General features: G+C 38.1%; 1 protein-coding gene across 1 annotated transcript in view; it reads right to left on the bottom strand.

Moving 5' to 3' along the window:
* Positions 1-23,796, bottom strand: part of Syt9 (synaptotagmin 9) — a 108,078-nt gene extending 84,282 nt beyond the window's left edge. The window contains exons 1-3 of the mRNA XM_033763921.1: positions 23,622-23,796; positions 23,209-23,560; positions 11,208-11,754 (exon numbers count right to left, since the gene is read on the bottom strand). Of these exons, the coding sequence (XP_033619812.1) occupies positions 11,208-11,754; positions 23,209-23,560; positions 23,622-23,796 (1,074 nt within the window). The remainder of the gene's footprint in view (positions 1-11,207; positions 11,755-23,208; positions 23,561-23,621) is intronic.
* Between the last annotated feature and the right edge of the window lie 2,583 nt (positions 23,797-26,379).

Genomic DNA, 26,379 nt, shown 5'->3' on the forward strand with positions numbered 1-26,379 from the left:
TACTAATTAAATTAAAACAAAAACATAACCACAAATGAAACAGATAAAAATGTAACAATAGATTATAAAGACATTCAATGTATTTGAAACACAGATGAAATAAACAAATTTCTAGAAAAATCTCAACCACTAAAACCTATCCATGGAGAAGTAGAAAACTTGTATAACTTATAACTATCAAATGAATTGAATAAATTTTCACCAACACAAACACCTGATCCAGAAAATTTCAAGGCATGGTCTGCAAAACATCAAAGGAAAATATCATTTGATTTTACATAAAAATCTTCAAAAAGCAAAAAGAATTCTCCATAATATTTTTAATGATTGGCTTTAATAAGAGAATTAAATGAAGAGAGAACAAGAAAATAAAATCATAAACTGATTTGACTCATGAATTTAGTTCCAAAAATCTTTTATAAAATATTAATGAATCCAATAGCTGATATAGAAACATATACACATTTATGTATAGATGTGTACTAGTATATAAAAATCAATACATCATAAACATTTTGATACCCTAGGAATGCAGCCATAAAATATACCACATTAAAAGATAAAAGGAGAAAACACACGCCCAATAGATTAAGAAAAATCACATGCTGAAATTCAATATCCATTCAGGTTTTCAAACGGTGTATAGCCACTGTCTGATCCTATGGTATATTCTTCCTAAGATCAGAAACAAGCCAAGGATCACTCTACTGGTGTTTGTATTGGCAATCCTAGTAAATGCAATAAATTAAGCAAAAAGGATTGCACGAAGGGGGAAGTCAAGAAATGAAAAGGGAAAGAAGAAACGAAATCTCCCTTATTCATGTATGGTACAAGGTATGATAAAAATATAGTGAATGTTTAAACTTCAAAACATATTACAGTCAAAACATATTACCATTAATCGCCTTCAGCACATCCCCCTCTGCATCTAACACATTTTTCTCCTCATTCTTGCCACCTTCTGAAGGACTTCTCAAAGTCCTCTTTTGTGACTAACTTCAGTTGTTTAGGCTGCTTCGATTCCTGAATCAATTCAAAACATTTACTTTTATGGTTATTTTGACTTTGAAGAAGAGCCACAAGTTAGATGGTGTCAGATCCAGTGAATAGAGTGAATGAGTACAAATTTCAGTGTTTTTACAAATCTGCTTTTCCACTGGATGGCACTCAGCAGCAGTATTTACTGTATTTTTGATCACAACTTATACAGACACTCCATACTTCCAAAACTGCTTTCAGAAGGAAGAAAACAACCACAGAACAAATGCATTTGAAATGAGGGAGTATTTCGAGGGGGATTAGTGACAATTTGTCTTTTACTGTAATATTTTTTTAAACGCTGACCATATGTTTTTATCATTCCTGTGTATAACTGTCAATGTATAAAACATAGAAGAATCTATGGCAAATTATTAGACTTAAACTCTAATAATTAGCACTAATAAATGTGGAGAGGACACAGGTAAAGATGGGCTCACACACTGCTGGTTGGATTGTAAATTTGTTAAATCATTGAGACCAGCAATGCCATTCCTAGGTATACACCTTAAAAAAATTCTTGCAGACATGTACAGAAAAGTTTACTGTCAGTATTTCTGAAACAGAAAAAAACTTATTTAAAATAGCCAATGACAGGAGACTAGATTAATAAACTGTTATGCCACATAAAAAAAAGCTAAAACACCATGGCAAAAAGAACTACAGTTAAGTACATATAATATGGAACATAAAAGAATACATATGCTATAATTTCTTTCACATAAATTTTAAAAATAGGTAAAACAGAAAAATCTCTTATATGGCAAAATTATTTTTAAAAAACAATGAAATTGTATATGAAATTCATTATACTGATTACCTTTGCAAAAAATTATAGGGATAGAAGAGGGGAATACAGGGGGCTTCTCTTTATTTAGTTAAGTTCTATATCGACTAATGTTCATCTTGTAATAATTTTTCAACTATATACACACATTATTATGCTCATGTAGGTGTCATAAATTTCTTTTAAAAATAAAACGCTTTGCCCTGGCAACCGTGCTAGGATGGCTTGTAGTTTCATCAATCCCTTCCTTCAGGTGTTCTGTTCCACACCTCTGCCACTTCTTACTACCTCTGAATAATCAGGACGTCAGGGGGACTATCAGAGAGAAGAACAACAGAGTAAGATGTGGAGGATTCTCATCAAAGCACAGCTCAGCAGACCTGTGATGGCCAAATTCTCCCAGGTCCACATTATAGAAGGAGAATGGCTTCCCTGCCAGCAGCTACAAACTAGGGCTTTCTATAAATTTTTTTTCCAATTTTTCAAAATCCCTTAGTACCAAGTAACCGAGCAGTTTATAGAGATTTTAGCATTACAGTGATATACTGAAGCTGACTGCTACCAACTTGCACCAGTTTGGAAAGGTAATTGTGAGCATCTTTCACCAAATTTGTCTTCAAAGATGTTATACTGGCAACATGAAATAAGCCCACTAGAAATATTTATACCACAAGAATTAACAAGTGCTACAAAACACTTTTTTTTTCTTTCTCTCTTACCTCTTCACCCTCCAGCCAGTTGTAACCCATTGAGAAGGCACCACCAAATACAACATAGCCATAAAATCATCCAGGAATCACTTGTAATTTATGAAACAATGGAACAAAACCAATACACTTCAATGCCTGCCCCATTTGTATTTAACTCTGAAGAAAAGCATCCTGGGATTCCCTGAATACTTAAAACTTCCCCTGCCTACATGGTTCTGAGACAGGGAAGAGGGGCCCAAAATTCACTGCAAAGTACTTTTATTCTACAACTGCCCAAACACCCTGAAGTGGGCCCTGGTCATTTATACCGGGTGCCCATGGCCACTCTGGGAGATACTTGGTTTGGCTGCTGCAGGCTTCAGGCATGGACCTATTATGGACGACTCCACACTACAGCTCTCTGGACAACTCCACCCGCCGTAGCTCTCCTCAGTTAGGTTCACAAAGGGCCCTTCCCTTACCCATGACCATTATATATAAGCAATCTCCCCATAGGTGACTCTGTACACTGTTTCTTTTATGCTGCGGCACACATTCTAATAAAGCCTTTTATCAATGGCGTATTACTGACTATTTGTGATTTTTGTCTCAAGTAGTACATCCTGAACTAGTAACACCAAGGGCTGCTGGCACCAAGAGAGGCCTATGGTTGGTGCTGGAAATAGTGAAGATCACTCTAAGCAGAGTGACAAAGAACAACAGAGAACTGGTGGGAGCCATCATCTCCAGTGGGCAGAAGAGTTTCTGAAAACTGCCAGTAGCTGCTTGCTCTCAAAGGTGGAGATGCTAACCCTAAAAGAGCTACACCATATCAATTTGTGATTTCTATGTTAACTGAAGAAAAGAACCCTCAGCAGACTGGTAACATCTGTATGGTCCACATGGGGAAACTCCCCTTGGCGGGGTCCTGAAGAGGGCAGACAATGATGACAGTCACCAGCACACTCAAGAATCAGCCCATGTCTGATTTCCAACTTACTTACAGCTAAAAATCCATGCTAGCTATTGACAGTCCCAGGAGTCCCATTCTATCAGGTGTGGAAATGGTCTGAGGCCCAGAAAAGACAGGACAGGGAAATTCTGAATTCAGTCAGTACACATATTGGCAATAGCTCACAAAGTTGATTTTTGATGGGAACATAAGATTTTTTAATTACTAAGATTAAAAAAAAAGTTTATGCTATAATGGTCTCTATTCCAAACTGAAATTTACATTAGCATTAGGATACCTCAGAACTTCTACCATCACTGTGTAAGAACACTGACATCTTCTCCAAACGAGAGTCTAAATGAGGTGATCACCAATCTCAAAGAAAATCTCTGAACCAGTCTCCAGGCAGGAAAACAAGAAAAAAACTTCTGAAGTGCTTCAGGCTAGAGGGCCAGTAACAAAAGTCAAGCATACAAGGCACAACAGCCAACATTCCTCCAGACCCTTAAAACCAGGCTATCTGAAATTTTCCTTCCCCCAGATGCTGTTGTCTCTCTTGTTAAGGGACAATATCCCCGCAAAAAACGCATTATATTATTATTGATTTTGCATTAGTAGCTGAAAAGTTTAATTAAGCTATCATTTCTACACTCATAATGGCCATTTAAGGGCTTGGGATTTGGTTCAGTGGCACCATGCCTGCCTCACCGGCGCAAGGTCCTGAGTTTGATTTCCAGTACCGGGCAGGGATGGGGATCTAATAATGGCCATTTTATTCTTCCCCAGGAAAACAAGAGGACTAGTTTTTATTTGAATGTAAACATTTATAAAACTCATTCTCTTTGGAAGAATAAAAAATTAGAAGAGATTAATTATGGGTTCAGATCTGCACAGATTCCTCCAGCCCAATCATCCCTAGAGCTTAACCAAATGAGTCCCTCATAGAGCTTCATTTTATGCTACAAGTGCTTACTTATTAAGTATTGCAGATACCATTTTAGAGGTTGGGTACCGCTACAATTTGGCCTCTTCACTTAACAGAAGTGTCCACTGGGGAAGAAACAAAATCAAATGCATAAAAGACCTTATGGGTAATGACAAAAAAGAATCCTGGAAGCAAGTATCAGAAAAAGTACCCTAATCCAAGGCTGAGAAAATAGTTCTCAGAGGAAGTGGGATTTAAGATAGGATCTGGCAGGGAGTCAGCAGAGAAAGAGAAAAAGGAGAGGTAAAGCAGTATGTATGATCATTTTGAGCCATCTTTTAATAAACAGACTAAAATAGACACTGCAAAAACTCAGTCTTAATTCCCACCTGGCCAGTATTCAACCATGTGACCTAAGTTGAATCTCCTAATGGCTGGTCCTCCTTCTCAGCTTTATTTGCTAAAGGAAGATTTTTAGGCTGTATGAGTTCTAGAGTTCTGTTCAGTCATAAGGCAGATATATTATACACAGAATATTGTTTAGGCAGTATAAGTAAAAATGGCCTTTTGAACAAACTTTGAGCAATACACCAGTGTTTCCACTGGATAGGATAGTCACAGAAAATCCTCCACATACAAACATGAAGTTATAAAATCTTTTTTAATGGGTAGCAGAGCTGACGGGACAAAAATGGAACATTTGGTGGCCAGGAACAATAAGGAAGCATGGATCCATGGAGGGAAGTAACCTCTGGAGATGGAGCTTGAATGGAGGTCGCTCCGACTTTCTGGTGTTTGGAGGACTGTAGAAAGAGTCCTGCATAAAGCTGGAGTCCCAAGTCCTGAGGCTCATATCTACAAAGGATAAACAGAACTTTTGCCTTGCATAAGTAGATATTGGAGATACGTATCTGTCATGAACTTGTTCTAAGAAGAGTAAGAAAGATCTCTACTAGTTTCTAACCACTAATAAAAACCTGCATTGTATATTTGGAGCCCTTGCTCTTGTACAAAAATCTCTTAAGCTCAAAGTTTAGTTTAAATTGTTCCATGTGAGTAGTTCATCAAGGCATCTGATAGAAACAATCTCAAAATATCTTTGACAGAATGAACTTTAAACCGAGGTCTTGGAACTTCCTATGGACAGTTTTAAATTAGATGAGCCAACAGCCACAAATCTGAGTTCAAGAGGCAGCAAGGCATGATGAGATAAAGAATACAGAAATGTTAAGCAGAAGAATCAGAGCTGCAGAGATTATAGCTACAGGAGTTATGAGGAACAGAATACAAAATAACTATGTATGAAGTTATGAAATATAGTTATGTAAAAACATAAAATGTTGAAAAAGGAGGCTGTCAAATGTATTACACAGGTACAAAAACATCCAATAATGAAAATAAATAAATAGACGAAAACTTTTCAGAATTGATCAAAGGAAACAAGCTGAGACTCAAGAATCTGAACACATTTCAACCAGAGTAAATAAAAACAAATGCCTACCTTGCAATATTATAATTAAAATATAGAGCACCAAAGAGGAAAGCAAGATCTAGGGAGCAATAAGACAAAAAAGAAAATTTACATTCAAAGGAATAAATATTACAATAAATATGACTTCTCAAAAAAACAAAAAAACAAAAAAAAACAACAAAAAAACTAGAAGCCTGAAAAAGCCCAAATGATAGCTTTACAAAGCCAAAATCAAAGTGGCTGAGACTTTCAAATTTTTATTTCCAGGAAAATAATATTTCCTTCCTTATTGTCTGAAGCCAGAAATTGAGGGAGTTCCTTCAGTATGAACAAAAATAAAAACCCCCATGCCTCCAGAGCCACAGGGCAAGAGCAATCTAATTTTATAAAGCAAGAACTGCCTTCACTTCAAATCAAACAGCACAGTAGGACAGTCATGCACATAAAATGCAAAATGAAGTAGCAGAATGAACTCAGCAGTGTAGCAAGAAGGTGATACATCAAGGCAAATTTGGATTATTCTAGGAATGTAAGGCTGATTCAAAATTTAAAAACTAATATAATTGACCAAAATAACAGATTGAAACATAGCATTTGGTAAAAAAACAGCTGCAATCTTTAAAAAAGCCTTAGTCAACTAGGAATTGAGAGATACATTCTTAATATTGATTAAGATACAACAAATCCTTAGCAAAATCTTACTTCATGTAAATGTAAAGATATAACATTTAAAATAGGCAACAAGTCAAGGATGCCTACTTCCAGATTTATTATTTAGTGCTGTGCTCTAAATTAAAGTCTGTGCATTATACAACAAGAACAACAAAAAGTACAAAAGGTATAGAAAAGGATAAAGGGTACAGGTTAGGTAACAACAAACAAAACTGTTGTAATTCATACATAATAGGTTATTTACAAAGAAGTCTGAAGAGCCTACAATCAAATTATAAGAATATCTGGACTGGTGATGTAGCTCAAAGGTAGAGTTTTTAATTAGCTGGCTACTAGCTACATATACATATATGTTTTACAAGATTTTCCAAACAGAAGATAAATACTTTAAAAGTTTCAACTATATATCAGCAATAGTTAGAACATCATATAATTTTAAAATAACAAAATTAGGTACCTCTCAATAAATCTAACAAAAGACATGCAATATTCTCATGCAGAAAATTATCAGGCTTGAATGAAAAACTAAAAAAGAACTACATAAATGGGGAAATACAATATGGTCATGAATAGAAAGACTCAATATCATAAAAGATGTAAAATTTCTCTAACCTACTCCATAGACTTCATATGCACCCAAACAAATGCCAGAAAGAATTCTGTTTGACTTGACAATTCAATTCTAAAATTTTTTGAGAAAAATCAAGTGTCAGCCAAGAATGAACTAAAGAAGTGGGCTGGATGATTTGCTCTTCCAGACATCAGAGCATACTGTAGAACAATAATTTGCAAATTGCGCTATTTGTAGAGATTGTCAAGAAGCACAAAGGACAGAAGAGAGAATCCAGAAACATTTCTTCAAATACAGAAATCTATATGAGACAAAGTACACAATACATATTATTGAGAAAATGTGCCAGAAGATTATTTATCCATTTAGAAAAATAAATACAGATGTGTTAGAGGCTGCATATTTGTGCCCCTCCTCAGAATGTGTATGTTAAAGTCCTGATCTCCAACATGAGTCTATTCGGAGATGAAGCTTGTGGGCTACAATTAGAGTTAGATGAGGTCACCTTTGTGGGGCTCATGATGGGATTAATGTCCATATGGAACTTAAGGCCATAATGTTAAATAAGTCAGAATCAGAAAGCACATGGTTTCTCTTATAAAAGGAACCCCCAAAATAAAGAGTAAAATAAAGGAGAAATGGTAGGAGAGAGGCAGATTTTTTGGGACAGGGAAGAAAATCAGAGGAAGAGAAAGGGGAAAAGGTAGGGAGAGTTTGGTAAAGGGATCAAAAATGATCAAAATGTCATACACACACACACACACACACACACACACACACAGAGAGAGAGAGAGAGAGAGAGAGAGAGACAGACAGACATATTATCAACTGCCCAAAATGAATGTTAACTATTATATATCACACACATAATTAAAATAATTTTTTTAAATAGGGAGAGAGAAGAGAGCTGGCTCTCTCTCCACAACCTGAGGACAGAGAGGGAAGGCATGCCAGGAAAAGAGTCCCATCAGGAAATGAATCAGTCAACACCTTGATCTTTTCAGCTCCCAGAACCGAAAGTAATCGATGTCTATTATTTAAACCAACCAGCCTATGGTATTTAATACAGCAGCCCAAACTGACTAACATAAGATGCCTACACAGGGCACCACTTATATACAATTCCATTCTGAAGAGGACTAAATTATATTTGAGAAGGTCAAAACTTTAATACTTTTAACAAAAAATATAGGAGAAATATTGTATGACATATGGAAAATCTTCTTAAACACAATTGTCTTACAACAGAAAATACTGTTACATTTTATGTTATCAAACATAACCTCTACTTATTAAAGCAGACACTATAAGAATCTCTACTTATCAAAAGACACCACAGGGTGAATATAAAAACAGCCACAGGATGAAAGATAGTATCTCTTTTTTGGTACCGGAGATCGAACGCAGGACCTTGTGCTTGTGAGGCAGGCGGCGGAACCACTGAGCTAAATCCCCGGCCAATAAAAGATAGTATTTCTGATACATATAAGCAACAAAAGATTTAGAACCAGACTAAAAAGAGCACAGATGAATCAATATATAAAAAAGAAAAGTTAGAGGAAAGTGCTAAAAAAATATTTCACAATTAAGAAAACATGAATGACCAAGAAACAGGAAAAGATGTTCATACTGGCAACCAAAGAAATATCAGTAACATACTATTTTACATGCATCACACACATACATGTTAATCGGTGTGAAAAGCATTAACAGTTGGTGAGAAAGTGAAGTAGTAGGATCATCTGTCAAACGTCACCAGTGGGGTGATCAATTTGTACAGCTACTCTGGAGATGACAAGGTCCTTATCCAGAAAAGTCTAATACATATATGTGTTACATGCACGCATATCATGGATGCACCATAGAGAAATTATTGTGTATGTGAACCAAGTGATGTGTACAAAAATCTTCTTCTGAGATATTTAGAATTATATATTATTAGAATCATAATTATTTAGAATACAAATAACTACCCGAATGTCATCAATATTAAAATGGTAATTTTCATATATTAGTGTAATGGAATATAATATGGCACTGAAAATGCATATTCATCTGCTCCATTCACCTCTGTCATGAAATGCCATAATCAGTGCTGCCTGAAAAAAAGAAGCAAGTCAAAGAAGAACCATGAAAAGCAGAAACAGACAAAATCTAAATGTTTATTGCTTTACACACACACACACACACACACACACACACACACACATCCCACAATATAAATAAAATTTAGGATAGTGGCTTTCTCTGCACAGAGAAGGAATATAAAAAGGGAGGAAGATCCAGGGTCAGCTAAAGTACTGGCAATGTTCTGTCCTTCAGCTGGTGAGTTCATGCCTGTTCACTTAATTATTCCTTCATTAATCTGTATCTATTACATACACTGTATGATATATATCTAAATTACAGAAATGAAATCTTGGCAAGTTTCAGACCTTTATATAATCTCTGTACACAGTCACATTAAAAATATATATAGTCAAAACAGCTGCAAGTAATACTTTTAAAATGGATTTTAAAAACAGTATGTTGCAGAATAAAAAAAAAACCCTGTAATTCCATTCTTAGGACATCCATTCTTCTGTGGCTATCAAAAGGCCTAGAAAATTGGTTACAGGTTTTCCTCCTTGGTAAATAATCTTGCATCCTTCTTAATTCACAATCTATCTAGGATTTTCCAACAGTGGACAGAAAGCCCTTGGTCCCAGGAGGGCACTGCAGTGGCTGTGATCTCAGGGCCAGAGGTCTCTGAAGCACACCACTGTGTACTCCTGCACTGTGGGAACCTGTGCAAATGTTCCCATTAGCAATCAGCCCTATCCAGATTTTTATGAAGTTCTGTGCACAGTGTTGCTCTATCAAATCTCTAGAAGACGATATCAGGATCCCCATTGAACTTTCTAATAATCTTTCTAGCTATTTTATATAATCTATTTGTCAAAAAATAGAAACTGATGCTTTCTTACATGGTATGATCAAGCCCTCCTGACCCTATCCCAAGATCAGACCTGAGTCCAAGTCTCATCACTGGCAGTGTCTCAGCTTCCCCGCCCAAGGGGACATGGTAAGTGTCCTGGGAGAGAATTGATTCTTCAGTCATATCTTGTTAATTTTATTTCCTTAAAACTTACCTGCACTTGATTTTGATAACCAGGATTGGGGAAACAATCCTTGCTTTCACCAACATCCATTTTTGGTTTGCATATATTCCAACCTTTCCTGATTATCTGTTCCTTTTCCAGTACCTCGATTGATACTCTTTTCCTTCCCAGCATAACTATAGTGGCCCTGTCATTAAAGTAGTGGCTACCATAACCCTGTGCCACACTTTCCAGGCAAAAGCTTTGTGACATGTGGAGGAAAAGTATTCCTTGTACCAGCCGCACTGTGAGGGAGTCCCCAGTATATAACAGTGGCTGAGAACAGAATAGTAATAGTGGAGATATTTGATTGTTAGACAGAGATCTTGTGTGTTGTGAATATACAGGATACTACATGGCACATCTGTATTCCCTCTCAGCCTCTAAATTGGATTTGCTTTCCTGTAAATCCATTTTGCTATCATCTGTAGCTACTTTTCAGACTGATCTCTCTGTAACTTTGACTCTGTGAGTTTTACATTTGAAAATGTGATGCCAGCTGTTCTCAATCACTTCCATTTCCAGTGTTAAATTTGAGGATCTGACCATGGAGCCAACAAGAGAATACAAGGAAGGAGTTAGCACTTTCAGAGTCAGGCAATGATGTCTTAGCTGCAGAGTAAAATGAATTGGATATGACGACCCACTTAGCACAAACAACCTAAGAAAGCTCAAAAGAGTAATTAGAAGAACAGACATCTTCTACCTCTTAGGGAACTGCTAAGAATCAGAAAATAGAAAAGATAGAATGTGATCTTTCATATAGTTTTCATAAGTAATTCTTAGAAATTTCAAAACGAGTATTGTTAAAAACCTGTCTCTGGAAAAATACAAAGAAGTTCTAAATTAATAGCTGTAAGCATATTTACATGAATTTATTACTTTACTTCCCAAATAAAAGTGTGTCTCCATGCTAATCAAGAAGCACCGCCCACCCTCAAATGAAGAAAGGCTGGACTCACATTGGTGACATATTCGATATCCTTCCAAAGGATGCACTCCCTGGGGAAATCAGCCAAGTCTAAGAAGTGATCCACTACCACCTGGCCGATTAAGTCGTGGCGAGAGAATCTATCAAAGTCATACACGGAGAAGTGAAGTTTCCGAGCCTCAAGATCACTGTAGGGAACTGGAAATAAAAACACTTCATCAAACACAGGGTTTAGGGTCTTTCTGTGGACTTTAGTCTGGTGTTTTGTTTTCCGATCAGGAAGCAAGTAGATTTTCACGTAAGGATCTGAAGTCCCAGAAAAGTCCTTGGCAGGCAAATTGACAGCTTTGTGAATCTTCACTATGAGCTGCTCTAAGTCGCAGTCATATTTCAAAATGAAGTTCAGTTTCCCACAAGCTTTGCTGTTACTCCTTCTCCCGTCATCATTATCCAATGACCTTTGTTTATATAATTCTGGTTTAATTCTACCAATTCCGGTCAACTGTTCCTGTTTTTGAAGCTGCTGGATATTGAAGTCTGGGTTTGACAGGTTGAGTTGTCTTCGGATTGAATTATGCCTTGAATGAAGAGTGAGAAAGAACCAAGTTATAACCTCATTAGCTATTGATTGTTCAGAAACTTGCACCTGAAATGCAGGTAGATTATTACATTCTGCTAAGAGCTTAGATCCATGAACCCTTTTTTTCCCTTTTGGCCTAAATGCAAAATGCTCATCAATGTGAATTAAGCTGCTCCTCAAGGCTTGAACCTCAAAATTGAGGCTTGGTATTAGGAAATGAACTTATCAACATGGGACCTTGGAGTTTTAAAAGTTTAATACACATTCTAAACTTTCTAATGCTCCATTAAAGAAGCTTATCTGGCAGGTGCAATGTAAAGATTTGTGCAAGCTACTTATAGCAAAATTATTTTTTTTCTCATTGAGTTTATTAGTACTTTTTAGGCATACAGTACAGTTACAATCATCATTGGGATCTGTACCTTTACATGACAGGTCTTGGTTCTTATTTTTGCCCCATACCCCTGCCCTCTCTTCACCCCCTCCTCCCTTCCCTATTTATAAAAACATTATTTCCATTTTTTCATTTTCTCATATTTTTTTCTTTTCCCTTATTTTTTTGTTTCCCCTACCCTTCCCACTTTCCCTACACCTTTAGCCCTTTTCTTCCTATTTCACATTGTCAATTATACCATTTGGATCTTACTTACACTTTTAGTTTTTCACATCAGAGAAACTATTTGGTATTTACACATGTGACTGATTTATTTCACTTAAGAGTATGACCTCAACATGCATCCATTTTCCTACGAATGACTAATTTCTCATTCTTTATGGCTGAGTAGTATTCCATTTTATAGAAAAACCACATCTTCTTTATCCAGTCTCCAAATGATGGGCAATTGGGCTGTTTCCAAGTTTTAGCTATTACAAACTGTGACACTATAAATATGGGTGAGCATATATCATTGTGGTATGATTCTTTTAATTCTTTTGAAAAGATACCCAGCAGAGGGATGCCTGGGTCAAATGGAACCTCTACTCCCAGCTCTTTGAGGTATCTCCATACTGATTTTCATAGTGGTTGCACCAGTGGAGAATGGTTCCTTTCTCCCCACAACCCCACCAACATTTGTTATTGGTTGACTTCTTGATAACAGCCATTCTTTCTGGGGTGAGGTGTAATGCTGACAACATGATATTCTACATTGAAGACCCAAAAAATTCCACCAAAAGACTTCTAGACTTAATTGACACTTTCAGCAGAGTAGCTGGATACAAGGTCAACAATCAAAAATCAATAGCCTTCTTGTACACAAATAACAGACTCACTAAGAGAGAAATTAGGGAAACAATTCCTTTCACAACAGCATCCCAACAAATGAAGTATCTAGGAATCAATATAACAAAAGAAGCAAAAGACTTCTACATTGAAAACTGCAGCACTCTGAAAAAAGAGACTGAAGAGAATATAAGAAAATGGAAAGATATCCCCTGCTCTTGAGTAGGAAGAATCAACATAGTGAAAATGGCCATACTACCAAAACTGCTATACAGGTTCAATGCAACGCCAACTGAAATTCCAACAGTATATTTCACAGAACTAGAAAAAAGAATCCAAAAATTCATTTGGAACCTGAAGAGACTTTAAATAGCAAAAGCCATCGTAGGCAACAGAAACATGGCAGCAGGTATAACAATTTCCAATTTGAAACTATACTACAAAGTCACTGTGATAAAAACAGCATAGTACTGGAAAAGAAACAGACCTGAGGATCAGTGGAATAGACTGGAAGATACAAAATAACTGCAGATGTACTCAGCTACCTCATCTTTGCCAAAGGAGCCAACCATCCTCCCTGGAGGAAAGATAGCCTCTTTATTAAATGGTGTTGGATAAACTGGATTTCAACCTGCCAAAGATTAAAACTAGACCCTTATCTTTCACCATGCACTAAACTAAAACCCAAGTGGATTAAAGATCTAAATGTCAAAAAAAGAGACACTAAATTTGCTGGAAGATAAGTTAGGCAGAACCCTTGAAGACACTGTCATAGGAAAAGACTTCAAGAACAAATCCTCAGTAGCATGGGAACTAGCACAAAGAATCAACAACTGGGATCTCATCTTATTAAAAAGCTTCTGCATTGCAAAAGAAACCACAACAGAGCTAAGAGACAACCTACAATGTGGGAAAAAATTTTTATCAGCTGCTCCTCAGATAAAGGACTATTATCTAGAATATATAAAGCACTCAAAAAAACAAGGTCCCCAAATATAAAGACCCGAATCAAAAATGGGCATCTGAAATGAACAGACATTTCTCAGACAGAGAATTAAAAGCATCAAATAAATATATAGCAAAATTATTTAACTTTATAGATGATATCCTAAAATTGAAATATCTAGCTAAGTGTTATTTTAAGAAGAATGCATCTCTAAATTACATAGAATTTCCTGTCATTGTCATATAGCTTTATAAAGACGTGAATTCTTATGGGTTCAAATCAAATCATTTCATCACAAGAACAGCTTTTGCTCATGCAAAGATATATGCAACTGAGATGGATTTGCTTGCAGGACATCATGTTGGCTCTGTCATGTGCAAGTGACAGTGCTGAGATTGTACCTTAGTTGTACTACACGATGATCGGAAGTTTTCACTTCTGGAATAAACATTAATGGTTTCCCTAAAATTCTCTTTAAAACCTCTCTTGTGTGGGTCCTCACAAGTTGGAAGAGGTATTCATTACCTATCAGGTTTCTCTTAAGGTTACTTTTGCTTATTTTTAGCTCAGAGTTCAGAATCCTCCTTTTGTGTCATAAGGAGTCACTCAACAAATAACCTTAATTAAAATAGAATCTGTAGTGGAAGGTGAAAAGGAACATCAAGGCTGTCTCCAAGGGATTGATAAACATTTATTTTTGTCTTCAATTTCTCTCTTAAAACTGTTAAAAAATAAAGATGTAAAAATGGTACTAACAGCCCTCAAAACATGTTTGAAATTGTTCTTTGTCATCACAGATGCTGAGTATTCCCTTTCATACTAAAATATCCTCCTGATCACTAATCACCCCATGTAGGGCAACAAGAGTACTGACACAGAACTGTCACTTGTACCTGTCACACATACTCCACAGCAAGCTGACATATCCCTGTCACAAACATTCCCACATGTGCAAAAACAGTGTAGTCTGAAAGTTGCTGCCATGAGATTTTAATTTCTTTTACATCTTTTTTTTCTCATTGAGTGTATTGGTACTTTTTAGGTACACAGTACAGTTACATTCATCGTTGGGATCTTGTACCTTTGCATGACAGGTCTTGGTTCTCATTTTTTTTCCCCTTACCATAGATTTTAATTTCTTACACAGAAATCCACAATCTTAATCTGTATCTGGTGACAGGGAAGTGGGAGAAGCTAAGTACCCAAAGTGGCTCTCCATGCTAGTATAGCTAGGATAATCCTAATGAAGAAGTGGGATGCTATGATATGACACAGAGTTTAATCATGCTGTTCGTTTCAGTGGACAGAAAGGACTGGAAGAAAGCAGTAAATGTCCAGCCCCAAGCAGAGGTGAAAAGGGAATGGTACCGGTCCCACCTCCTTTTGCTACTGATTTTTTTTTTTTCTAACAGCTAGATGCAAATATGGCCCAAACTTTGTCCTTGAGTCAGTTCCTACCATTCTTGGTAGGGGGTAACAAGTAGGACTAACTAGTATGGACTAGTGTAGACTCTTCTGGGTGCTGTTTAGTCAATGGTGATATTTACATGAGGCATGACTGAAAAATACGAATGTTTACATTAAAAAACATTATTACAGTAAAATGTACATTGCCATTCATCTTCCTCAAAATCCCCCCCTTCTCATTCCTTCCATCGTTCTTGCCACTTTCTGGACCACTTCTGAAGTTCTCTTCTGTACCCTTAGTTGTGCTGCTGTGGTTGCCTCAATATCCTGAGTAGATTCGAAATGTTTATATTTCACGGTCATTTTGACTTTGGAGAAGAGCAAGAAGTCACAAAGTCACACAATGCCAGATCTGGTAAATAAGGTGGACAGGCACACGCCATAATGTTTTTATGAGCCTACCTTTCCCTTGGATGGCACTCAGCAGCAACATTCAGATTTTTTTATCAGACCTCAGAGACACAAAAGAGGACTTGCAGAATTGCTTCAGAAAGTGGCAGGAGCAATGGGTTAAGTTTTGGGATGAAGAAAGTATTCTGAGGTAACTTAATAGTATTGATGTGTCTCTTCCTTTAGTAATTTTTCAAAAATTTAAACACTATGTATTTTGATTATTCCTTATAATAAAAGTACACCCAACTGGATGCTTTTTCTTGAGAATGGTGTCTGATGCAACAACAATCATTTTTCTATACCCAACGTCAAGACCAGCCATGCTGTAGCTACTTTCTTCTCAGAGTGGCTGCTGAGCAGACTCTGCGCATAATAAGTTACCTTTGAGTTTTCAGAACACTGGCTTTAGATTCATCACATCACACCAACATTTGTCTTCACTCTTATCTGTAGGACTAAGTTTACCAAGTACATTTTAATTTTAATTTAAAATACATGGATTTGGCTTCTTAGCAATGGAACATTCTGCTGTACATGTACATTTTTGAGATATGAAACTCGAGATTAGTACCACACGTTCAGCTTTTCCTAACCATGATGGATTGCCAGCGGGTAGAAAGGGTGGGTTGGGGAGGGCACTATGGAGATTTGTACTTCAAAGGCTAAAACAAATCCCATTTCCTGAGATTTCCATTGCACAGGAAGTTCCCCTTTCAAAATTCCAATACAATCCGATTCTTCCAAAAATCAATCACAAATGTGAACACTATTGCCTAATAGCCCAATGCTGTAGGTGTTGATTTCATTCTGAATACTTTTCACCCAATCCAGAATTCCTATTGGAAAAACAGCTGAATCTCACTGTAAGGCAGTGGCTTAAAACAGATAGCAAAGCCTGTAACAGAGTATAACAGTTTCTCATTGCCTGGGGCTCTTTTCAGGAGGCAAGGAGAATTTATTAGAGTTAGTGGGTGGGAAACATGGAAAGATGAAAAGTTCAGAATAGTCAGAGAGCCAGGGTAACTTGTTAACTTCCCTTCATAATTACTAGAACTCTGGGAGCTAAGAAATACGAACATAGAACAGAGAGTGTCCCACAGACAGGACGATGATGAGGTGGAGGAAACAGGAAAATCAATATTCTGTAGCTTTCACAGGCTACTCAAATAGAGGAAGGGGGAAAAAGGCAAGTCCAAAGCAAGAGAGAGGAATAATCCAGAACAGTGTCATGACTCTAGATGAAGTGGTCAGTGAAAGTGGTCATTGAATGTATAGTGTACAAGAAGCTACCAGAGCCAGGGATTTTAATGGATTTTAATGACCAAATGACATCCATTGTGGCACTGAGTATTTTAAAAGGTAATCTGTGTCCAAAGCACACTCTTGAGCAGGTCTGAGAATCGGTATTTGGTGTACACAATAAATGGAAAGATGAAAATGTAAACCCACTTGGGGAGGAAGGATGAGGGGGAGGAAAGTCCACAGATGATCTCTGTAAATAAGCTATGTGCTAAGGCTCTGAGAAGCTGGCTACTAGGGTTGGAACTCTCAGCTTCCTTTACCTCCCTGTCTCTCTCAGGGCCAGCAGAGGCAATTTCCTGTCAGTGAAGAGATAAGGAATCGAATGTACACTGAAGCTAGATCTGAGTTGGAAGATTGAGTTGAAAAATAATTAACAAAATTTGAAAAGCAAATTTCCCATTACAAACTCAAAAACATTTTCACTCCTGAAGAAATCTGAGCCTTATACTGAGCTGCAATCACGGGTCAGGAACAAAGAGGCAAGGGGGCTTTTTTTCCCCTCTGCTTTTCTCAAATGTGAATTAACCAGTCACAGCTCTATTCTCAGTCCCTGAACCACCAAACTGTTTCCACTGGGTCCTAAGAAAGAGGACATTACAGAAATTCAAGAAACATGAATTTGCAAAGCAAAGTGTCAAGTGGAGTGAAAGATACAGAGGGGGGAAAAAGATAACTGCGTGCCTTGAAAGAAATGATTGGCCAGGCAGGTGAGGAAATAATCCTAAAGAACTATAAGCAGGGCAGAGGGAAATAAGTGCTGATCCGAGGTTTGAGAATCTAGGAACAGAGAGAATGAATGAAAATTTTCACAGGGGAGATGGTAGTTGAGCCAGGCCCACCTATTCAATGTGGCCTCATCCATATTCTCTTCCACACTGGTGACACAGACTTAGGGAAATTAACCAATTTTTCATCTTGGTCCCAGCTTTCTAAAAGGATCCTCAGCTTTTTTTTTTTTTTTTTTTTTTTTTTTTTTTTTTTTGGTACTGGGGATCGAATTCAGAACCTTGCACTTGCAAGGTAGGTGGCGGCACCACTGAGCTAAATGCTCAGCAGGATCTTCAGCTCTTTGGCCTCAAAAGTTTTAACTCAATTTTCATCTTGGTACTAGCTCTCTAATGGGATCTTCAGCTGCTTCACACCAGTAGTTTTCCCTGGAGCCCCTTATATTTTTTTTCTAAACCCCACAGTGTTTTTTATTCCAGACCCTGTAAGCGTCAGTGTTTAGAATCCTTAGCAACCCTTTTGTCTCTAGGTTTCCTGTGCAATCATAAGAAAGTACTCTGTCTTCTATGTTCCCTCACTTCAGTGGCCTCATCTCAAGGTGAAACCTGCCCTGCCATTTCCAGGTCCAAGGAGAGAAAAGAGCAAAGCAAACTATGACTTCAGAATCACTCCTGGTTTCTTTCTTATATTCCAAAGGCAAGTATGAAACAGTGGAGCTAGGACCCCTTTTCCTTCTTTGATATTCCCCTAGTGATGGAGAAGAGAGAGCTGGGTTTTTCTGAACCACCAGCTTTCTGTCCCAGGTCTAAAGCAAAGCTCATCTGTAGGATATTCTAAATGGCACAGACACAGCAAGGGAAGATTCTGCACAGGGACAGATATAGTTAGCACACTATAAAGGCAAGGGGGAATTAACAGCTAAGGCTTTTCTTGGCTTGGATCTGGGGATTTACAGTAGCCATCAGGCTCTGAAGCCAGTAGGGGTGTGTGATCAAGTGCAACTGGATGCACTGAAGTATGAGCTGCTTCCTCCCATCCTTTCCCAAGTTAAATAGGTTTGAAACCTCGGTGTAACTTTCAAATACTTTAACCTTTAATACTAGCACCTACTACAGAATTTTGCACAAAGCAAATGTTTAACATGTGTCTAAGGCAGTGATGGTGAACCTTTTTTGGAGACCAAGTACCCTAACTGTAACCCAAAACTCATTTATTTATCACAAATATCAACGCTGCCCCTATGTGCACCTGCTGCTGTGGTGAGGCTATGGCAACTCGGCGTGTGTGCCAGCAGGGAGGGCACTACATGTCTGCTGGGGCACGCATGCCACAGGCTTGCCACCACTGGTCCAGAGGAAATATCTGAGCATTATGGGCCTAACAGTTTCTGAGAACTAAATCTTAGTAGAGAAAATGCACAATTCCATCTAGTTGCTGGATTTTGTGAAAATTAAGATGGGTCTTGACAATTTCCATTTTTGAAGTTGTTAGTTTGTTAAAATCTGAAAAAATAACTAAAATAGTGTTGCAAAATGTTTTTCTCTATGTACAAATATGTAGATTAGTTGAAATGTATTACTCATAGAGTAATTGCAACATTTAATCTTTGTGTACTAATAACTGGAGTTGTGGCAAGTAAGGGGACCCAAATTAAAGTGTGATGGTTATCTTTTTTCGGTACCGGGAATTGAACTTGGGTCCTTGTGCTTGCAAGGCAGGCCACTGAACCGCTGAGCTAAATCCCCGGCCCGGTTATCTTTTTCTTTTTTCAAATCTTGTTCATGTAATTTTGTGACTGGCTGTATTACTTAATTGAGGGAAAAGGTTAGAGGTTTAGCTGGGAGACGCTTCATGAGCATGAAGACTAAGATAAATAAATGGTCTCCACCAGCCTCACACTACTACAGATTTTATTCAATTTATACTTCTAGCCCCTTTGCCATTCTTGACAGCAGAACAAGATACAAGCATTGAACAATTATTATTTTTAGTCAATAATGGAAAAAAGTCTGCTACGTTCTAGTGTTTGCAGTACGGGCTGGACACAGAGGAAGAAACAAAACAGATACAATAGTCTCTTGTGAGTTCACAGAACTCACAGTAGAGAGGGGAGGATAGGTAGTAAGTAATCAAGAGTTCAATGCTGTAGAGGAGTGAAAACAAGGCAGTGTGAGAAATGAGAGTACAAAGGTATGGGAAACAGACTGCATCCTTCAGGTGGAATATCAAGAAGAAATTTTAATGCAAATATTAAAGTTGCAAAGAAGTCAGGAAGGGCAGAGATAAAGGAAAAGCATTCTTGGCTGAGGGAACAACATCTATGAAGTTCTCTAGGCATGGGACACTGAAAGAACCGGAAGAAATGCTAATACAACTGGAGTATTATGAGCTTTCTTCAAGTAAAGCCTCCTACTGAGTTCATGTGAGCAATGTCTTAATAGTCCTGATAAGGAGTTTATGGTATGGCTACTTCTCTTTTCATAAAACCAAACTGTTACAGAGGAAATTTGAGAAAGCTTAAAAAATAAAAACAGGATGGACTTTCATCCTGGGACAGGAATCAAAGAGTGGAATCGATGACCTTTGTAGGTCCCTCAGTTTTGGAGATACAGGGAATAGAGACCATTGGTAGAAAATTCTGGCATTGAAAATGTTTGAGAAAATTACGATATCCACATTCATAAAATATTAGGTCACTGATTCATGAGGGATTTCATCCAAACTGAAAAGATTTAACAGAACTTTTGGTTGGTTTTAATAGTAACTGAGCTTATTAGATTTGTCTTAGAAAAACTTGCTTGGTTTTGGAAAGAACAATGGAAACTCATCCTGAGCAGAAACATTCTTCGAAGATAGAACAAAGCTCATCTTTGGTCTATTCCAAATTGCACTGGTGTGAGCCAAACATATCCGATCTGAAGAGGACAAGTGAGGTTGAGATTTCCATGTGAATGCTGTGATGAAGCTATGCCAACTGTAGTGACAGGGAAGATGCTCTTAACTGGGAATATAAGTCTTATGTACTCTGGGCTGAGGTGTCCAGGAACCCCGCGACAAGTGTTAACAGCTGAAGGGTAGAAGAAGAAAGAAAATGATGGCAGTGAGAGAGAGCAAAGGACATAATGAGAAACAAGGTAGAAGAAATAAAAGACATAAGAGCACACTATTCAGGGCCATCTCAGCAAAATGTTATTTTCCTCTTCCCAAACATTCTTTTACTTAAAAGGAAATGTTAAAAAATGTTTTAGAGCATGAAGGACATTTCATTTATTTTTCCATTTTGTCAGTAAAAAAGTTTGTGGTTTTTTTTTCCCCCTCATAATGTCACACCATCGCTAAAGAATTAGAGAACCATACACCACTAGACAAAGATAGGTATTTCCAGACAGAATCCATAAAACTAGGTCAGTTGTACTTTAGATATGAATTTTTTAAATCCATAATGATGCAAATTGTTAATACTGGGTCAATGAAGCTAGAATGAGTTTAGTTTTCTCACAGCAGTTCATCTATTACTAAACCCGATTTGGCCCATCAGAAAAGATAATTTAATCTCAGGTCTCCAAAACTAACATAAATCTGAATGTAAAATGCATTTTAAAGGGAAAATGTCTTTGCTCTCTTCTTTTTCTCTCTTCTACCCAATTTCTGCAAATAAATGGTGAAGATGACAACAGTTTTTCTCTTTTAAACAAACTATATTTCTTGATACATAGAATGTTTATATATTTGTCTGGGATAAATACTGTAATAATTACAGTGATATTATTGCTATTAGTTCAGTAGAACTATATGGTAGAATGCTAGGACCAACTCTAATAAAAACCCAGTTAAATCACCCTGTATTAGAGGAACCCAGACAAGATAATGTGCAAAGTAGAACTGAATAGGAGACAATTTCAGTGGAGACCTTATCTGAAAGGCTCAGGGTCTTGAAGTGCTGAAAGAATTTTATTACGAGTCTGCACCACTGCGTGAACTCTGTGACAGCATCAAACAGAGCTCTGGTTATATTTAAGTTTAAAATTGGAAGAGAAATCCTACTGATGAAATCTAAGGGTTTCATCCAGCTCAGACGGCAAACAACTACCCATTTCCTTACAGAGGAATATTTTAAGTTTAGCTCTTTGATTTAGAATTGGAAATGATACTAAAATAGGTTTCTGAAAAAAATTAAACTATAAACTGTCATATTCCATCCCACTTAACATGAATGAGCAGAGCCTCTAGGATAAACTTGATTAACATAAAAAAGAGTAAAATCTTATTTATGTTTCTAGAGAATAAAAGATTGTTTTTTTAAAAAATCCTCAAACTGTGTTCATACTTTCCAAATAATAGCACATGTGATTCCTCTGGCTATCACTCAAGCAAATATTTTCATTTTAATGAAAGTTGCTTCCTATATTTCTTTTTCTAAGGTCTCTTATTAAAAGTTAGTTTTCTATTTAGTGATTTAGAACTTGCTGTTTAGCCTCAAAGTCACCCCTGAATAATCTGTCATGGGAGAGGCTCATCTTAGCGTCAATGGTGACAACAGTAATATGAAAAGTAAAAGGGCAGCACTGACTAGGTGCAGGCTTATGTAAACGTAGGTTATCATTTCATGCTCAAAACTACCTAAAAGTTGTTACTATTGCCACTTGTCTTTTACAGAAGAGGAAATGGACACATATGGAGGTTAAGTAATTTGTTCAGTGTTACACATGTAAGTAAAGCCAGTTCATTAGATCCCAGAATCCACCCACAGTTTCTATTAGTGCACTTTGTCATTTCTCTACTGCTGAAGAGCACAAAGCTTCCAGACAATGGAAAGAGAATGACCATACACTTGAGTTTTCTGTAGGCCTTACAAAGACTGAAGATGGACAAAGACCTTGGCCACATTGTAGAACCTGAAGACTGCTAGGCTAGATCAGACTCATAGTGAATAAATTCTATCGCACTAGGAGGGTCCTATAAAAGTAATACTGGCTAAGAACTCAGGTTCTGGTGTTGGTTAAACTAGGAAGGTTCAAATCTCTACTGGTGTGCTCAATTACTTTATGACTTAATCTCCTTGATTTAGGTTTCTTTTGCTATAAAAGGAAAGCGATAATAGCATCTATCACATAAACTTGTAAGCTATAATAAAATAATGCATGTAAAGTTCATATATCATACTTGGTACATCCTAAATCCTTATAATGTTAGGTATTACTTTTTGGATTCCTAAGAGAAAAAGACCTCAGGAACCAAAATTCTGAATAGGAAGCACACCATTTTCCCATATCCATATCTCTAATACTGAACAGACATCTAAAAGGTCACAGGCTCCTTGGCTAATCACTGATGCCAAAAAAGGATAACAGGGTGGCCTTAGCCTTGCATTCAGGAAGGAAGGGGACATTACTGACCGAGCCGATGAGGTTGGCTCTGTGACTTGGCGCTGCATGCGGACCCCATGTGCACAGTTCTCCTGGACCCCCGGCTGGGTGGAGAAGGGAATGTCTGGGGAGGTGTGGCTTATCTTCATGGAGGAGTCAGGGCAGGGTGTGGGTGTGTCCATGAAGTCCTCACTGTTCTCTTGCTCATTGGTCTCTGTGTCCATGTAGTTAAGAGGCTCCTGGTTGTTGTCTTTGCTACCAGAGAACAGGCCTCGTTCTCGCCATGGAACCCAGCAGAGTTTCCAAGACACGAAGAGAGACACACCAAAGAGGGCAAGACCACAGGCAGTGACCACGAGGGTCAGCAGGCTCACTGAGATATCTGTAAAGAAGCAAAGATCACAGGTCAGTGTGACTGTGCCTCCCACATCCACCCATCACACGATGCGGGCAGAATGACCCTCGCATCTGTTCATCCCTAAGGAGCTGGCTGCAGGAGGCCAGGCTGGGAGATATTCCTGGATCATCTGATTCTGGGACAGTGACAGTGAGAATCCAGACATAACCAGAAAACCAGTGAGCAAAACCAGAGGGAATATAACGTAACATGGAGGCCATATTTAGAAGAAATAAGCAGCCTGTGGCAGCAAGAAACAAGGCATTCCTAGGGGGCCCAGGAATCCCTGTTAGTCCACTAAGACCCCTCCTACAGGCAACATGAGTCATACATGTTTTCTGAACAGGGCACTTTCAACTGTCCTTAAAAATTACTTGGTCATCCCAGAGAGCTATACAATATAATTGCAGAATTAAGTCACAACTTCTTAAAACAAGAAAAAACAGAAGTGCTTTTCTTTTTGTTTTTGTCATTAATTTTTAAGGGTTTAGGCAACATGAAGCCCAAATCTTATGTGGATTTTGCAGTCTCAAGAATTCCACTCAGTGGTCAAGTCCTTGGGACTCAGAGCAGACTGTCATGGCTTGAGATTCCCCAGAAGTAGACCCTGAGACAAGTATGCAAGAGTGAAAGGTTGATTTAGGTGGAGAAAACATAGATAGGAAAAGTGGGGGACGTGATCCAGAGAAGACAGCCAGTAAATGGGGCATTATCAAGCCAGTTACCACAGAGAGGGACTAGAGGTGAAGTCTGCTGGGGAGAGATCATATGTCTCAGAGTTATGCCACCAAGAGGGTGAGGGACTTGGGCTTCTTATTTACCAATTCCTTTTAGTCATTGATCTGACGGCAGCTCTCAAAGGGCATGAAATATTACATCTCAACTGGTCATACAGAAAAAATGAGTTTTGGTGGCCAGAAAAATCCCTCACTTGAATCAGTGCAGAGGTCATACTGGATGGATATCAAAGGCACATAATAAAGTGGTAAAGGTGAAGGCATGGTACATGGCAGGTAATAAGAGCCTCTGAAATGGACCACAGCCCTGTGACCAATGTCTATTCTTCTAGCTTTCAGATCAAAGTCTAATTCCCTTTAGGCTCCCACCCCACTCTACCACAGAGCCATGGAGGCTTAAGCATCGATTGGAACTAATTCCTGACAGTATTACCTTAAAGAACACACCTACCTATCATGACTGTGCTGCACTATACTTAGGAGGCCCGAGGTTTTGCCTCTATGGTCTATCATTAATATCTGTATTGCTTCCACCCAAAATTTTCTGAAGGTCCACTATGTGCCAGGTACTACTAGCTTGTGAGATACAATGCAGAACATGACACTCCACACCTTCATAAAGTCATGCTCTAGTAAAGGAGAAAATCAGAAATTCATTATTAAGTCTTCACAATGTCAACTATCCACATCAACATTCTGTGATCTGTGGCAAACTATTCCTGTGGAGGCATGCATGGGACCTTTCTGCAAACCATTTAGTTATGAAATCAAGCTGCTTTTCACCATGATTCTGAAGGCACTTGATCATTCTCAGGAAATGGTACACAGTCTCTTCATGAAGCTTTGCTCTTCAGAGAAAGTCAGCGCTTACTGGTGAAGGAACTAACTTATCCCCAGATGCTTCCCAGTCAGTCTCTGTCCTTGCAGTGAAACAATGTAACATTTCGGAAAACACTGGGATTCCAGTTTCAACCTGGCTGACCCAGCTCAAATCTGTCCCTTTTGCTTCCTCAAATCCACTGAAATGGCATAAGCAGTGGAAAAACAAGAAAGGGCAACTGATCTGTTTCTGAACCAGTAATTGAAAGGAATTTCTGGTTTTGGGAAAAGCCAATCAGCTCTGAAAACTCAGCACAGACAAATGAAGAACCGAGATTTTAAAATCCTAAGTACGGGATGGGAGATAGAATAGTTGGTGGGGGCAAAGTAAAAGCCACTAAAAACCACACCTCACAGCGCTCTAACATGAGGCGGGGCTCATTTGGCTCTGACAGCTCATGCAGTGGAGTAGAAAATTTACTGGTGCAGACTTCTGTGAAAGGTGATAATAATTGGGGGCATAAGTAAGGAAGAGACCCTGTCCCAGCTGTCATAGAAAACATTAATCTCTACTCCCCTCCAGTCATGTGTAGTGGCACACATCTATAATCCCAGCATTCAGGAGGCTGAGGCAGGAGGATTCCTGAAGGTTTAAAGCCAGCCTGGATGATATAGCAAGACCCTGTCTTTAAAAAAAAATAAAAAATAAAGACAAAGCAGGGTCTACAGAGAAGTCAAATTCCTTAATACATTCTGTATAAAGGTAGAGCCTCTTCCCTATGAACTGATAATTACTTCAGCTTTGTCCTCACACAGAGACTGCTAGCAAAACACCAGCAAGGTTGGAGGCGGGCAGGCTAGGTCTAGGAATGTGAGGTGATAACTGGATTATTCTGCACTGGTCCCTCTCCCCTGCCGCAGTGCTTCACTCCAAGGGGCCAGCACAAATCCCAAGCCTCTGACAGTGACTCTGAACGTGTGACTTGCTCTAGCCCATGGAAGAGCACTTGTGAGCTCTCACCTTGAGCAGAAGAAAGAGCTTTCAGGTTATGGATGATCTTCTAGCCTGATTACCATACAATGACTTCATACATAGGCCCGAAGTCAGATTAAACCAGGGTCAGACTGTGTAACAGATATGCAAGTGAACCATAGATCCATCAGCAAAAACTAAGCATTTGGTATTTTATGTCAGTAAGATTTTAAAGGCATTTGCTGCCATAGTAAAAAAAAAAAAAAAAAAAAAAA

The sequence above is a fragment of the Fukomys damarensis genome, unplaced genomic scaffold (assembly GCF_012274545.1).
Source record: "Fukomys damarensis isolate Sample0158 unplaced genomic scaffold, DMR_v1.0_HiC HiC_scaffold_16, whole genome shotgun sequence".
NCBI lineage: Eukaryota > Metazoa > Chordata > Mammalia > Rodentia > Bathyergidae > Fukomys > Fukomys damarensis.